General features: G+C 39.2%; 1 protein-coding gene across 2 annotated transcripts in view; it reads right to left on the bottom strand.

Moving 5' to 3' along the window:
• CCDC191 (coiled-coil domain containing 191) overlaps nucleotides 1-15,430 on the bottom strand; it is an 89,157-nt gene extending 73,727 nt beyond the window's left edge. For both annotated transcript variants that reach the window (XM_012463988.2, XM_012463987.3), the window contains exons 1-4: nucleotides 15,255-15,430; nucleotides 13,048-13,086; nucleotides 6,180-6,321; nucleotides 2,413-2,556 (exon numbers count right to left, since the gene is read on the bottom strand). In XM_012463988.2, the coding sequence (XP_012319411.2) occupies nucleotides 2,413-2,556; nucleotides 6,180-6,321; nucleotides 13,048-13,086; nucleotides 15,255-15,344 (415 nt within the window). In that variant the 5' untranslated portion in view covers nucleotides 15,345-15,430. The remainder of the gene's footprint in view (nucleotides 1-2,412; nucleotides 2,557-6,179; nucleotides 6,322-13,047; nucleotides 13,087-15,254) is intronic.
• Between the last annotated feature and the right edge of the window lie 918 nt (nucleotides 15,431-16,348).

Genomic DNA, 16,348 nt, shown 5'->3' on the forward strand with positions numbered 1-16,348 from the left:
AGTAAAAGTCTCAGCCGGGCACAGTGGCTCACGCCTATAACCCCAGCACTTTGGGAGGCCAAGGCAGGTGGATCACGAGGTCAAGAGATAGAGACCATGCTGGTCAACGTGGTGAAACCCCATCTCTACTAAAAATACAAAAATTAGCTGGGCGTGGTGGCGCACACCTGTAGTCCCAGCTACTCAGGAGGCTGAGGCAGGAGAATTGCTTGAACCCAGGAGGCGGAGGTTGCGGTGAGCCGAGATCATGCCATTGCACTCTAGCCTGGGTAACAAGAGCGAAACTCCGTCTCAAAAAAATAAATTAAAAAAAAAAAAGTCTATTTTTTCCAATATTAACATAGCCACTGTAGCTTTCTTTTGGTTACTGTTTACATGGTATATCTTTTTCCATCCTTTTCCTTTCAACCTATTTGTACTTTAAATTGAACATATATCTCTTGTAGACAGCATATAGCTAAGTCATATATTTTTTTTCTTTTTTTTCATTATTCCCTTCTTGAATATCAATAAGTCATATATTTTTAATCCATTCTGCCAATCTATGCATTTGGACTGGAGTGTTTAATTAAATGCATTTATATTTAATGTAATTCCTGATAAAGCTTACACTTACCATTTTGTATTTGTTTTCCACATGTCTTATGTAAATGGCCTTTATCGAGTTGAAGAATTTCTCTTTTATTACTAGTTTGCTGAGAAGAAATGTATTTTGTTAAGTGCTTTCTCTGTGTCTACTGAGATAATATGTTAATTAATATTTTTGGTAAATATCCTTCTTAGTTGTTATGTAAATATTTGTTCAATATTTTAGTAAAAAAAAAAACTCTACCAGCATATGATGATTGAGGCCTGCTATGATACTAGATGATATCAACTAATCTAAGTAAAGGGACATAATTAGATCTATTAGCACTATATCAAAAGAATAGTTTCATTAGATTGCATATATTTGCTTCAGAACAAATATGAAGTACTGAAGTACGAAGTGCTGAAGTACCACACTTTAATAATGACATTAATAAACTAGAAAATATCCAGAAGGCAGCAACAAGGATGATAAGACCCAGAAACCATGTGGTATACAAAAATTGTTGAGAGTACTGGTGCTATTTAATCTGGAAACACAGAACTATATGAGTGGTCAAATATGGTAACAACTCCTACAAAAAATAACATGTTCTTGAGAAAATGTTATTTTTTGTTGTATCATAGGGTAAAAAGTTACTGAAGACAAAATCCTAATTCTCCTAACTAAAGGAAACTTCTATGAGGATTACAGCCTCAGAGGGGTTGAATGGACTCCTCCCAAAGTGCAGGCTTCCAATCTCGGGAGGTGTTCAGGCAGAGGATACATCACTACAAATTAGGGACACTGCAAAATGATCTCTATCTGGGACGGGGAGGAGGGTAGATCAGACTACCTAGTCTTGAAGGATTCTTTTAATTTTAGAAGCTCATAGCTTTGTGATTCCCCAAGCTGGGGATTTTGCAGAGTCCTAAACAAGGGGAATGATGTGAGATGAATTCACCAAAGGTATCTGAGGAGCTGCCCCAGCGTTACCATGACTATCCCTATGCTTAGGGAAAAAATACTCAGACCGTTAAGTGGATTAGATAAACCCTCACACGTTAGCCATCTAACTTGTCTGACACACTGGCTCTGTGCACAACCGTGAGTTTTGCCTCCTCTGGGAAAAAAACCCATAAACTAGAAAAGTAATAAACTCCATTATAAGTAATAACTAACAGAGAAATAAGAAGCATTTTATAAATACAAAAATTATATATGAGTACTTAAATGACTTAAATGTACTCTCCATCAAAGTAAATAGTCCAATAATATATGAGGAAGAAGCACTCTGAAACAGCATTAATTGCTATTATAATCATAAGCAGAATTATAAATACAGTTTGCCCTCCCTATCCGCAGATGCCACATTCTTGGATTCAACCAATCACAGGTCAAAAATATTTGAAAAAAAAAAAAATAACAATACAACAATAAAAAATAAACATTTTAAAATACAGTATAACAGCTACATAGTATTTATACTGTATTATGTATTATAAGTGGTCTAGAGATGATTTAGAGTATACAGGAGGATATGCACAGGACTAGAGCATCTGAGAGGTTTGGTATCTGTGGGGGTTGGGTGGTCCTTGAACGTATTCCTCACAGATAGTAAGAGATGACTGTAATAGAATATTTTAATTTTAAAACACCATGAATTTACTGAAGATACAGCATAAGAAATTTACATTCAATAAGGATAAATTAAAACCAATAATAAAACTAAACTAAACGCAGAAAAGTCAAATACATATCATTTATTATTCAAAACAATTATAAAGACTTCTTAGACACATTCATTAGATGTTAAAGCTTAGAACAATCAGGTAAGTCCTTACCATCAAACTTGTCATATTTCAAATGGCCATTGGCTTCCGGCATAAGAGTGACACTGGACACAGTGTTTTTTGCATCGCCTTCTTCATCACTTGCTAATTCTTGCTTAAGTTTGGTGTCCAACCAGTCATTGACCAGCTCTTGAGCTACAATAAAAGAAAAACAAATTTTAAATATTTCAATTACTTCAGAGATTTTCTTTACTCACTGTTTCATTTATTCAATAAATACTGAGTACCTACTGTGTCAAGTACTGTTCTAAATGCTGGAATACAGCAGTGAACAAAACTGGAAAAATAAGCCCTAGCATCATGAAGCTCACATTCCAACTAGGGAAGAGAGACAACAAATAAATAAGAGCAAAAGCAGGAATAGGAGGAAATGGAAGATGGGTGTTGTCGTTTTAAATTGGGAGGTAAAAGAAAGCTTCACTGAGAAAAAGATATTTGAGCAAAGAAGAGAAGGAAGTGAGATAAGCGAGGACCTATGAGGTAATAGTATTCTCTGCAGAGGGAAAGCAAATGCAAATGTCCCATGCAGGAGTATCTACAGTGTTGGAGAAACAGTGAGGAGGCCAGTGTGGTCAAAGAGAAGTGAGTGAGGTGGAGACAGTAGGAGATGAGGTTGGAGGTAATATGCAGATCAGGTTTAGGGGAGCGTTCGGGGCAATGGTTATCAACCAGGTGCAATCTTGCCCCCAGTAGACTTATGCCAATGTCTAGAGCCATTTTGTGTTGTCATAACTGTGGGAAGTAATATTACCATTTAGGAGGTAGAGGCCAGGGATGCTGCTAAATATTCTGCAACTCATAGGAGAGCCCCCACAAAAATTCTCTAGCCCAAAATGTCAATAGTCCTGAGGCTGAAATCCCCTTACTTAGAGTCCTGACACTTCTAGCTACTTTGGCTTTTACGCTGAGTGCAATGGGAAGCCACAGGAGAGATGTGAGCAGAGAAGTAATATATTTTAAGAGAATCACTTTGACTATTAAGTTAAACTATAGGGGACAAGCACAGAAGCAAGAACACTAATTGGTAAACAAGTACAATAATCCAGGAGAGAGGAGATGGTGGCCTGGACCTGGGAGTGGAGGTATTAACAATGGTCAGATTCTAGAAAAGAATGTTTTGAGGTGGAGTTGACATGATTTGCTGATGGACTGGATGTGGGACATAAGAAAAAGAAATCTATGAAGTTTTTGGCTTAAACAACTGCAACGATGGTAATGCCATTTACTGAGATGCGGAAGGCCAAGGGAGCAGCAGGTTTGAGGAGGAAGATCAGGAGTTCAGTCCCAGACACGTTAGGTTTGAGATGTTTATGAGACATACAAACAGGAATGTCAAATATGGTATCGGCTATAATACTCTGGATTTCAGGGGACAGGTCCAAGCTGAATAAATAAATGTGGAAGTTTTCAGCACTCAGACTGTATTTAAAATCATAGAAATAGATGAAATTACCAAGAGAGGAAGGTAGAAAGATAAGAGGTTCAAGGACTAAGTGCTGAGGAACTCCAGAATTTAGGGGATGAAGAGATAAGATGGAACCAGGAAAGCTGACTAGGAAGGAGAGGCCATCGAGGCAGGAGGAAAATCAAAGACTGTGATATCCTGAAAGCCAACTTCCATTTGGATTTCTTAACGCTATTGAGAAAATCTCCTTAAATTATTTAGGTATAGGGGAAAGTGCCTGCCTTAGCATAACCTTCATCATATTATGATTATTTGATAATAATGCTATTATTATCAGATGGCTCGTTTGTCTATTTTTATCATTACCTTCATAATTATTATGATCATTATTGCATAGTTCTTGGGGAATGGGGTGCTTATATTAAATGATTCCAAGAGGCATTTAATATACATAAAATAGGAAAAAATACATCAGAGTAATATAAACTAAGTGTTAAAAGCATACTAGCAACAAATACTATTGGCTTTCAGAGGAAGGTAGAGAAAGGGAGAAAGTATTTACTGAGTAGCCCTTGTGTATAATAATTCAAACATTTATGTGTATAATAATTTATATGCAAAACAATTTACACCTACTAAATGACGTGTATTGGTAAATGGGGATTTACTATGAAGTACCCCCTAAAAACAAATAAAACTTCCCTTGGAGGCATTAAACTGTAGGAATACCTCGTGTTAGACTACACAAGTATACAAACTACCTTAAAGCACAGATTTTCAAAGTATGTTCCTCAGAACACTTTGTAGAACATTAATATAGTTGATGAGAGGAGAAAAAGATGATATAAACTTTTGAAAACCATGTTCTATCCATTGGTGTTCTATCCGTACACCAAATCATGTTCCTGATGTGAATCACTAGTTTCTCAGGATAATATACTGATTTCAGGATAAAAAGAGGTTCATGGTATAGGCAGCATGGGAAATGGGGCAAGTAAGCATTTCTTTTTAACTGCAGGACTTCTTAGAACCCTTACTAAGCTAAAGTATATTGTGTATCTCTATTGGCAGGGTGGGAGGTAGGGTGGGCAAGACCAGCCACGTCAATTTCAGAATCGATTTCCATTCTCTAGCTCCAGTACTATCAACCACTCTAAACCAGTCACCATTACTGCTCACCCAGACTGCTGCAATAGCTCCCACTAGTTGCCCTACTCCACCTCCCAGATTCAAGTGATTCTCCTGCCTCAGCCTCCCAAGTAGCTGGGAATACAGGCACCCACCACCACACCCTGCTACATTCTTCATATGTTTTATAAACTGTCATATTACATCTCTGCTTAAAACCCTCCAATTCTATCCTGTCGTACTCAGAGTGAAATCTAAATTCTTTCCCCAGGCTTGGAAAGCCCTATATGACATGCCTTCTCCTCACTCCCGCCAGTTTACCTCTGGGGGAAACTCCAGCCACATGGGTCTTCCTGCAGCACACCATGCCTGTCTGTACTTCATGCTCCCTTTACATCTGCTGGGATGCTGTCCCCCATCACATTTTTCAGCTGATTCCTTGCTCCTCACTGACTCGGGTATGAACTTGAATGACTTTTACTACTGGATCACCGTAAAATTTTCTTAATTCCCACATGAAAATATGTATTTCATGAAAGCAAGGGCTTTGTCTCTCTTGTTCATAAACAGTACTTCCAGTATCTAAAATAATACCTAGCACAGAATATATGTGTGTTGAATAAATGAAGAAATAAATGGAATAACTGGAGACATAAGTAATTCAAAGGGAAGCTGGTTTGTAGGATATCACACTCTTGACTTTCCATCTACCACAGTGGCCTTCCCTTCTCAGCCTCCTTTGCTGTTTCTTCCTGATTCCTTCCACCCCTAAATGGCAGAGTTCCTCAGGGCATCAGTAATAAAAATACCAAATTCCAGAAGAGTAAATGCTTCTGGAACACAGGAAGATTAGACTGTTTTTAGGGTCTCTTTATCAAGAATAAAACTGATTTATAGACTGTGGTAAAATTATCTGTATAATATCTGATCAAATTAACAACCTACCATCTTTGTCACAGGACTAATATCTTACAACATTCACCGCTTAGCTGTTGTATCAAACTACATCTGGATGTGGTTCTAATTTGGGAAACAAAATGGGGCTTAAGTACATCCTTATTTGTAATATTGAAGTTAATTCCAAACTAAAATAGCTTCAGGGCAGTAGAAAGAAAGGGAAATTAAGAACAAGAGTAAGAAAAGCTTCCATTTTCTACTTTGAAATGCATCATGGGTTATGCTTTAAGAATTAGTAACATCACAGCAAGAAAACAAATTCTCTTACCTTCTGCATAGATTTCATCGTGATCCTCTATTTGCTCAGATGTTTCCAAATCTGTGATTTGGCCCCAGGGACTTCTGAGTAAATCAGAATTTCTAGTAAAAAATGCATTTGACACTGCAAATTCTGAGGCCTTCTCCACTCTCTTCAATATAACAGAAAAAAAAAAAAAATCCATTAAGATGACAACAAATTTGTTCAGAGAGAATTTCTCTCCTATTCAAGAATCTGATTTTCTACCAACTACTAAGATTCATTCATTTTTCCATTTTTGGAGAAGCTCTGAGGTTTAAACATCTACCCCCAAATATTTTGGGGGGGTTCATATATAATATTAAATTAATTGCAGTATCTTACCAAGTTCTAACAGGTGTTCACAATTTTGATATTTGAACAAAAGGTTATTAAGCTTTAGATAACTTTTGTTTAGGGCATTAGTGATAGGATCCTGAGACATGGATATTTTATTTTAAATAAAAAATACTGTATTTTATTAGTTTTCATTTCCTTAGGACTTGCATATAAATATGAACCAGAGGCAGAGTAACCAAACTTCAGCAAATTAGTACTCCTGAAGGAAACCTCTCATCTTATATTTGGCAATCATATATTAGGTTCAATAAAATTGAGATAAACAGAGTCACTGAATTGTAGCCATCTAGAATGTTTTAACTTAACAGCAAGAGTCTAGTAAAAACATGACCAAATTTGCAAGATTGGGGAAAGAAACAGCAGAAGTGGGCAAACAGCCTTAGCATTTTTGTTTACCTGCACAGATTAAAAACACTTATTTTAGGCTGGGTGCAGTGGCTCATGCCTGTAATCCCAACATTCTGGGAGACCAAAATGGGAGGACTGCCTAAGCCTGGGAGTTTGAGACCAGCCTGGGAAACATAGTGAGACCCCATCTCTAGTTAAAAAATTAGCTGGGCGTGGTTGTGCACACCTACAGTCCTAGCTACTTCAGAGGCTGGGCTTGAGTCCAGAGGGTTGGGACTGCAGTGAGCTGTGTTCATGCCACTGCACTCCTGCTTGGGTGACAAAGTGAGACCCTGTCTCAAAATAAATACATTAAATTAAATAAATTTTAAAGCTGGGCACAGTGGCTCATGCTGTAATCCTAGCACTCTAGGAGGCTGAGACAGGTGGATTATCTGGATAATCTGGTGGAGTTTGAAACCAGCCTGGCTAACATGGTGAATCCCTGTCTCTACTAAAAATATAAAAATTAGCCAGGTGTGGTGGCATGCACCTGTAATCTCAGCTACTTGGGAGGCTAAGGCACGAGAATCACTTGAACCTGGGAGGCAGAGGTTGCAATGAGCCATGATCATGCCACTGTACTCCAGCCCAGGTGACAGAGCGAGACTCTGTCTCAAAAGGAAAAAAAATGTTAAAACTTATTTTACAACTTAACCCCTAACTTTCCCCTCCCAAAAAATCTTTCCCCCCAATTGCTGTACTTCTTCCAAGTCAGGTAGTGACAACTTCATTCTTTCAGTTCCTCAGGATGAAAACTTTGGAGTCCTTAATCCAATCTCTCTCTCTCTTTCTCACCACACATATAATCGATCACGAAATCTGTTGACTCTATCTTCAAAATATATATAGAATCTGACCACTTCCCATCACCTCCATTGCTACCACCTTGGTCCAAGGCACAATAATTTCCTGACAGGTTTTCCGGAATAGCTTCTCACCACAGCAGTGAATGACTCCTTTAAAATGAAAGCCACATCATGTCATAACTCCACTTGAAAGCCTTCAATGGCTCCTGATCTCAATCAGAATTAACATCAAAGTCTTTACAATGTGCTTGCAGGTCCTACCACGCGGCCCTTTGTGAGCTTTCCAAGCCCCTCGCTACTCTTCCCTTTGCTTATTCTACTTCAGCCACATGGACCTCCTTGCTTGTTCCTCCTCAAATATGCTCAGTGTGTTCCCACCCCATGGCCTTTGTACTTGCTTCTCCTCTGCCTGAACTGCTGTCCTACAGATACCCATAGGCCTTCTTCCCTCACCTCCTTAAGCCTTTGCTCAAATGTCACCTTCCCAGTAAGGCCTTCTCCGACCACCCTATATGAAATGTAAACACTCTTCTCCAGCTCTCCTTCTCCCCCTCCTCTGCTTTGATTGTCTCTATAGTATTTACCATCTTATCATATATTTAGTCACTTACTGTCTCCCTCAGGTAGAATGTTGGCAAGGATTCTTGTCTTTTTCTCAAGGAGAACCAAGCACTAAGAATAATGCTTGGCACTTAACAGGTGCCCAATAAATATTTGTTAACGGAATGAACACATGAAAACTATATTCAAAAAAGCTGCACTTTCCAATATTTATATTGTCACCTGACCTATTTTGAAAATGGCTTTTCCACTTGCCTTTTGTGGAAAGACTGGTAGAACCTCTGCCAAAACTTGCCATGGGCTTTTCGATCCAAATTCTTGTGGGTTTCGTATATTAGCTTTAAGCCAGATAGAAGCAGAGGAATAAAGTTGAAAAGTGAAGTGTAATTTGAAAAAAATGTGGAAAACAGAACATACAGGCAAAGATATGAGCCAGAAAAAAAACATGAACTCATTAGAGTCAAGAAAATATCATTCATTCCTTATGAAGTCACTTAGTAGACACCTATATTTCCATATTATTTCTGATAGCCTCTGATGCATCCAAGTTTATGTTGGTAGCATACATCATTTATTAGATTTATGGTTGGTACAGAGTTTTTCCTTCAGGTTCTTAAATTCTGAGATAGAAAGATGAATTTTGCATATACTGTATGTGTTTATATATGCACATGTGTAAATAATATACAAATAAATTGATCCACTTTAGTGTTTTAAATACCCACAAATAAAAAATTAACAACAAAAACAGATTCGTAGACTTGACTTAGTTCCTCAGGCTACAGGTGAAAGAAATAATTATGTATTATGTGTCATCCTACCTGAGTTGGAATTTGTACAGGTTCTTAACAGAGGAGGGTAGAGAGGCTGGGAGAGAAGCGGAGAAAGATTGAAGGATAAAGAAGGAGACAGCCTGGTAGCCTGGTACTGACAAGGAAATAAAGAAATGTTTGCTTGGCTTTAACAAGACAACTGTTAGGGATATCACTTAAAATGAAGATTTGAGGAGAAAAAAACCACTAGATGATACTAAGGACTATACATAATCTCTGTATTTGTTTGTCTTAAAATATTACATCCTTAATTTTTTTTTCAAAATAAGTATGTAAGACATAGGAGAGGGCCATCCTATATTTAAGTAATTTTAATTACTTAAATTTAAATTTTGTTAATTTAACAACTTACTCTTTCAGCAAGTCCTGATTGAAGGCTAGCTCTGTTCCCAGCACTGGAGTGGGCATTAAGTGGAAACAAAAGTAAAATTTTCTCTTCTTAAAAAAGCTCACTTTTTTGTTTGTTTTTGGTTCCCTGTATCATGTGTGCAATAAACAACTCAAGGACAGTTCTGCAGCAACACAGGGTGATTTAAAAAAACTGAACACCTTCAAAAGTATATCACAGTAACTACGTTATATATAAACATATTACTTGTAAAGGAACTATCCCAGTTATTCCCATGATCTTTAAATGCTGAATATGTGTTACTTTGTGTCCCACAGCACACAATTCCATGGTCCACTCCAGATCCTTAGTAGCCTCTATCAACATGGATGGCAGAAACAGCAGTTACAATGTAATCTTTCATTTCCTCAAAACCAGTGGATACAAACATGAGCTTCTTGACATACTGAATGCTCATATATAATAAATAGTTCTGTGAGTAATAAATTTTTTAAACTACCCATTTTAAATCACTTTTATAAAAGCAAATGCTTGATGCTTTATCTGTGTATATAAATGTCAAAATAATTTCAAGCAAAAGAGCAGTACAAGATGGGATTAGGAGGTTGAGGTAGGTAAGGGGGATTTGTCCACTTAGAGGGGCATCTCAAGTTGCTCTGCAAGGGAAGGATCTGGATTGGCCTCTCAGAGCAGATGAGTATTCCAGACTGAGGGATCAATATGAGTCAAAGCGAAGGGAACATCTGTCTGATGGAGGGGAAGGAGACTGGCCTGACGGGAGTCACAGAGTATCAGTATAGGGACTGCTATAGGTAAACTGATATTATAGATGGATTGCTAGAGGGTTTTAAATACTCATCTAGAATTTAGAGAGTTTCATCTGATGGCACATAGAGTAACTGAAGATTCAACAGAAGAGAAGCCCGGGTGCGGTGGCTTATGTCTTTAATCCTAGCACTCTGGGAGGCCAAGGCAGGCTGGTCACAAGGTCAGGAATTCAAGACAAGCCTGGCCAACATGACATGGTGAAACCCCATCTCTACTAAAAATACAAAAATTAGCCGGGCATGGAGGCAGGTGCCTGTAATCCCAGCTACTCAGGAGGCTGAGGCAAGAGAATAGCTTGAACCCAGGAGGCGAAGGTTGCAGTGAGCCGAGATTGTGCCACTGCACTCCAGCCTGGCAACAGATCGAGACTCCGTCTCAAAATAAAAATAAAAAAAAAGACTAGAGAAATTATTTGATTAAAATGTTTAGAAAGCTCAATCAAGTTACAGAATGCACTGGAGTAAGATGAGTCAGTCTATCCCACCGGGATAAGGATAAATTGTAAAGCATGGTGGATTGTTGCATTTTGAGTGAGTTGCTGCAGGACTCACAGTTTAACCCAACCATCTCCCTGATTCTACGTGATTTCAATGTCCCTGAGGATGAATCACCAACATCTCAGCCTGGAGATTTGCTTGTTCTTCTGTATTCCAACAGCTTTCCCCTCAATTCCACTTTAGCAACCTACTAACATGGTGACCCTGAACCATGTCACAAAGCACGGGTCACAGCATTTTCCATTGCTCAAACCTAACTGATACCCACTTCTCTAACATCAACCTCCCTGTTTCATTCCCTATCCATCTCCCTGTTTCATTCTCCCTACTTCTATGACATTTATGTTAGACCTAACCAAGTCTTCTGGTCACTGTATGCTTCCCTCTTCTAACTTGACTCCTTGAAAGGGTCCCTTCCTTTCCTATTCAGTGTGGATATCCAGCTACTATCTTACTGCATCCTTAAACCCCTTGTTCCCTGGCTGTTCCAGTGAAAAACTTCAAGTCTGGATCAATCTATCAATTTTTGGTACCATAAAAAGTTATGGGGTGGGCATGGTGGCTCAGCCCTTGGAAGGCTGAGGCCAGCAGATTGCTTGAGCCTAGGAGTTTGAGACCTGGCAACATAGTGAGATTCTATCTCTATTTAAAACATTAAAAAAATTTTTTTAAATTATGGTTCACTGCTTCAGCCAGGTCCTCAGTGCCACTGAGAAATCTTCCTTTTCTCTTCTGAAGAGAGGTCTTTCTTAATTTTCACTACGCTCCACACCCTTTCCATATATTCCCTCCTCCTTTCACACAAAGAGGTCTCAGTTGATTTTGAAAGGGTGGTCCACTCAAGAGGATTTCACAGTCCTAGGTCAAGAGGTTGTAACTGTTTAGGGGACACCCAGGGTTAGGAATGAAATCAGAAAAGAAGACAGAGAAGTGAACAAGGAAGTCATAGAAGCAGCAGAAAAAAAAAGAGTTACAAAAAGACCATGGAGGAGAAGATTTCTAGAGTAAAGAAGTGGTAACTATATCAAATGTAACCTGAAAAAGTTTGCCGACTATCAAAAGACTACTGGATTTGTTCAGGAAATCATTTATGACAACAGTTTCTGTGGAATGGTAAGAAATAAGGATGCAAGAGAATAACTGTGGATACAAGAGGACAATAAAAATACACAGGCAAGGAGTCCAGGCCACAGATCTAAAACATTACATAAGAAAAAGAAACTGTTCAGGAATCAGAATAGATTGCAGGGTCAAATAAGGATTTATTGATTTTTTTTCAAGACAGGAGATTTGATGACATAATGGAGAAAGAGCCACTACAGAAATTTTAGAGAAATGATAAAAATCAGAGTCAAGCTGACTGAAAACTATACGAAAGAGGACAATGTCATAGACAAGTCAGAGCAAAATTTTATCTTCCTGTTTTAGTTAAATCTTTGCCTCTGAAGAGATGGTACTTAACTGTGTGACTAAGCCCTGCGGGGACTTGGCACTGGGACTCTCAACACTCACATGCAAGCAGTCTTGCTAGATATTGAGGAGTGGCCTTCTTAGAGGCTAGCATTCATGATGGTAGGTCCACTTTAGTCATCTTCTAAGTTAGGCTTTCTGCAGTAGCCAGGAAGCTTTCTTTGACCCCATCTAAATTAGTGCCTCTCACCACATACTTCCATTACATCTTTAATTCTCCCCCTTCACTGAATTCTCAAACATATTGTTCATCAACCTAACATTAAGTGACCATTCAGAGTCCATTAAAATAGCTCCAGTGATAGAGAAAACATCTCTATGAGAATGCCCAGTCCACTTTGGATGGCTCTAGTCATTAGAAAATTCTTATTTGTGATGCACACGTAGCTTTTACCCATTAGCCCCTACATAACCATTAGTCATTGTAACTACAGTGCAGTTTTTCCAACATTTGAGGAAGGCCACCATATCCTCTCCCAAGGCTTCTTTTCTGTACTCCTTTAATTCTCTTCATGTGATACTCATCGCATTTGAAATGATGTCTACACACCTGTTTTCTTGTCATTCATACTTAAATGGTTTCACCAGAGGCAACAGAATTATAAAAACAATACTAAAAAGTATAAAATTAAGACAACTTATACAGTTACATGGGAATAAAAATAGTAGAGTATGTGCAAAGTGGAGATCTATTCATATTTCTTTTCCATCTGATTATGATTGACTCTTAATTCTCTTTTTATTCTAAATTTAAAATACCCTTACCTTTATCCAGTGCTCCACACTGTCAGGACCAACAGCTGGCTGTAGATAACATATATAGGATATTAATATGCAGCAATATCTTTACCAACTTTGCCATTTAAATCTGTCTTTCTGACTAAAGCATAAAGTGACCTTTATTATTTCCCCGAAGCATTTCATTAGAAAGATTAGCAATAAATGACACAGAATAGCATTATGAGGAAAAAACTTGAAGCCTTCCTGGGACATTGTCTGACTGTTTTCATTTCTTATGTAGGCCCACCATGAGATTATGATTTAATTGGTCTGGGATAGGACCCTGGCATTGGTATTTTTTTTAAAGCGCCTTAGGGTTAAGAGTCAAGATAAAGAAATGCTAAATATAAAGCTACTCATTAAAAAAAGCACTTATTAGCCAGATTATCCAAGTCATCTTCAGCTTGAAGAAGTTAAGTGTATGTTCCTCTCCTTTGTCCTTTCATAAGTAGCCTGTAGCAACAGGCTTTCTCATCTTACCTAGATCAGGGATACTGTTTGGTCCAACAAAAACCAGGGAGTGGGTGAGGGTTAATCAATCTGACTTCTACTGTTTTACAAAGCAGAAAATATAAATTTCCACCCAGATCAGTCAGGTATTAATCTGAAATTAGAAATAACAGCATCCGGACACTTCCTTTCTTCACTCTCTGTAACTCCCAGAAGCTTGCAGAATTCCCTCTGAAAGTCACTTAACAAATACAGTTTTCTTCTTTGCTAAAAATTCAGATGTGTTTTTAAAATAAGGGGATATCCTGATGATATGTCATTGGAGCACTAAATCTCTTTTGGTCTTCCCAGTTCATGAATTGCTTCTTACTCAAATATGTTCTTTAAAATAATAATAATAATAATAAGGGGGTATCTAAACTAGCATATTGACACATGAAGGTGGGAAAAATATAATACTCCCGTTCTTACCTAACACTTTACCTTCAAAGCATCTTACTGATAACTAATTAACACAGCTGTACTGCTCAATAATTTCGTAACTGCAAAAAAGAAACAGCTGATCCAATTAAAACACAACTGAACCTGAAGGAACCCTAGGTTTTTACCCTTTTTCCTCTAGGCAGTGATAATGAGCACTGGCAGCAAAAATCCTTCCTTTTGGAGTCCTAAGAAATTGCTCTAAATTTTTATCTTTCATCAAGTCCATATCCATAACCCATTTTGGATCCAATCCATGATGCAACTGATATACTGCAATAACAGCAGCCTCAGTTTCCAAGTCTCCCTAATGCTCCAGTCTATGCCCTCTAGTATCTGGGGCAATATATTTATCATGTGGAATATGTCCAATGCATTTAGCTGGTAAATTTAGAATAAATCGCAAGAACAATTGCCTGGGGCCTTCACAAACGTCACATACATCTACGGAATATTATTTAAGAAAGTGTAACTTAAGGGTGAAAACAGCTGGTGAAACTGCTCTGGAGCCGAAAGCTGAGAAGCTTCTCCATTTTAGTACTTATTTAGATTTAAAGCATTTATTTTTGGGACTGTTAAAAAGGTAGTCTGTGGAAAGCACACACGGTGCGATTGTGACTTTGCACATATCACATATATTTCAAGTTCAAAATGGGGTTATCAGTTTTTTCTTATCTTCAGGTGCTAATAAATCCAAATGGTGATAGATATGGAGAGATTCTATTTTTTGAATGTTGGTTGAATTTAGAAATTTCTATGTGAATCAAATATTAATATATTCAATATCCACTTGCACTCCTGAGTTCATTTCAGATACTCTACGTAAAAGTGGATGGGCAGGAATATATGCAGGGTATTTAACGTGAAGATTTCTCCCGTTAATAAAGATCAGTTTCCCCAAGATTTACAAAAAAAAGAGAAAAAGAAAGAAATGTGCGAGAAGTTAAGAGTAGCAGGAACACGGAGTTTGCAAACTCCTATCACACTGACGGGCACTAGTAGACACCTTCGGTTTGAGAAAAGCGTTAGAAACAGTTCTTCCACGATGCTGCCCACCAAACCCGTAATGTGCCCAGACCCCAGAGCTCCTAGAGCACTTCACTCAGGGCAATGCTGGCTTTGGGGGGGTCAAGGCAGGAGTATCTCAGCTAAGGGTGCCCCTCGGGGAAGAGGCAGGAAGCACAGAGGGGCCGCGACTGGCTTCAAGACTGCGCCGCGCCTTGGGAAGGTCCCCGCCCTCCAAAGCTCCGGATTGGGATCACCTTGGGACTCGGCTTCCTTGTGAACAGTTTCCAGCGACTCAGCCTCATCCTCTTCTTTGGGGTGGACCTTTCCTGGGGCGCCAGTAGCATTTTTCAACCTCGAGCCCGAACCTTGGCCAAAGCTGCAACCACTGCTCTTCTGCCCAGGCTGCTTCCTGGTCGCGCTGATAACTGCAGTTCCTCCGCCCGCAAGGAAAGCAGGCGTAGGACGCCGTCGAACCACGACTCCCAAGAGGCTCTGCGCAGGCCGCCAGCGTTGGCTCAGTTACCATAGCAACAGCCCCGGTTCCTCGCTGTCGTAGTCATCAAGGCTCGCTTTAATATCCGCTTTGCTTTTTTCTGGCGCCCAGTGATGACGCAGTACTCCCTGATTGGCTCTGCTCTGGAGGCAGTGGTTGGGGGCAGAGAATTCTCCAAGCCTAACACGTGGTAGTGAACTGTGAGGAGTTTGAGGGATCTGAAGGCTAAAAGAGTTGAATGGTTTGGAGGTAAGTGCCCCTTTGCCCTGCTGGTATGGGAGCTGCTAGAGATAAATGAGTCGCATCGCGCCCAGACACTTCCTGGTTGAGTTGCAGTAACGGTGATTGTACTCCCGCCATGTCTCTCTTTTCCTTTACTGGGTCTCCTGGCGGATCTTGGCTTCTGTAAGTTCGGATTCTCATAAATCGTGTGAGCGTCGCCGACACCTCTGAGATAAAAGGGCCCCTTTCGACCAGCCTCTGCTCAAGGGTAGATTCCTCAGTCGGAAGTTTTTATTCCGAACTGCTCATGGGAGAGTGAGACCATCTTCAATCTCCGAGCTAGGTGCCTAGTGAGATCTGGGGCTATAGAGATGGCCCATGGAGCAAAGATGAATCCAGCCTTATTGGCTGAGCCGAGATGTTTCCAAAGACAGCCCATTCAGGGGTGCTAAATGGGTTTACAAAGCAGAGTAAAGATTTAGAACAGTAGTTTTGGATTCAGCTACTTTGTGGCTATATGACCTTAGGCAACTTGTTTAATAACTCAGAGACCCTGTTTTCTCATTAGCAAACTGGGGGCGATAATACCTGAATCACGGGTGTTGTAATGATTAAAAATAAGTGTATGTAAAG

This window comes from Aotus nancymaae, unplaced genomic scaffold, assembly GCF_030222135.1.
Source record: "Aotus nancymaae isolate 86718 unplaced genomic scaffold, 86718_ANA_hifiasm-v0.15.2.pri h1tg000011l, whole genome shotgun sequence".
NCBI classification, from domain to species: Eukaryota; Metazoa; Chordata; class Mammalia; order Primates; family Aotidae; genus Aotus; species Aotus nancymaae.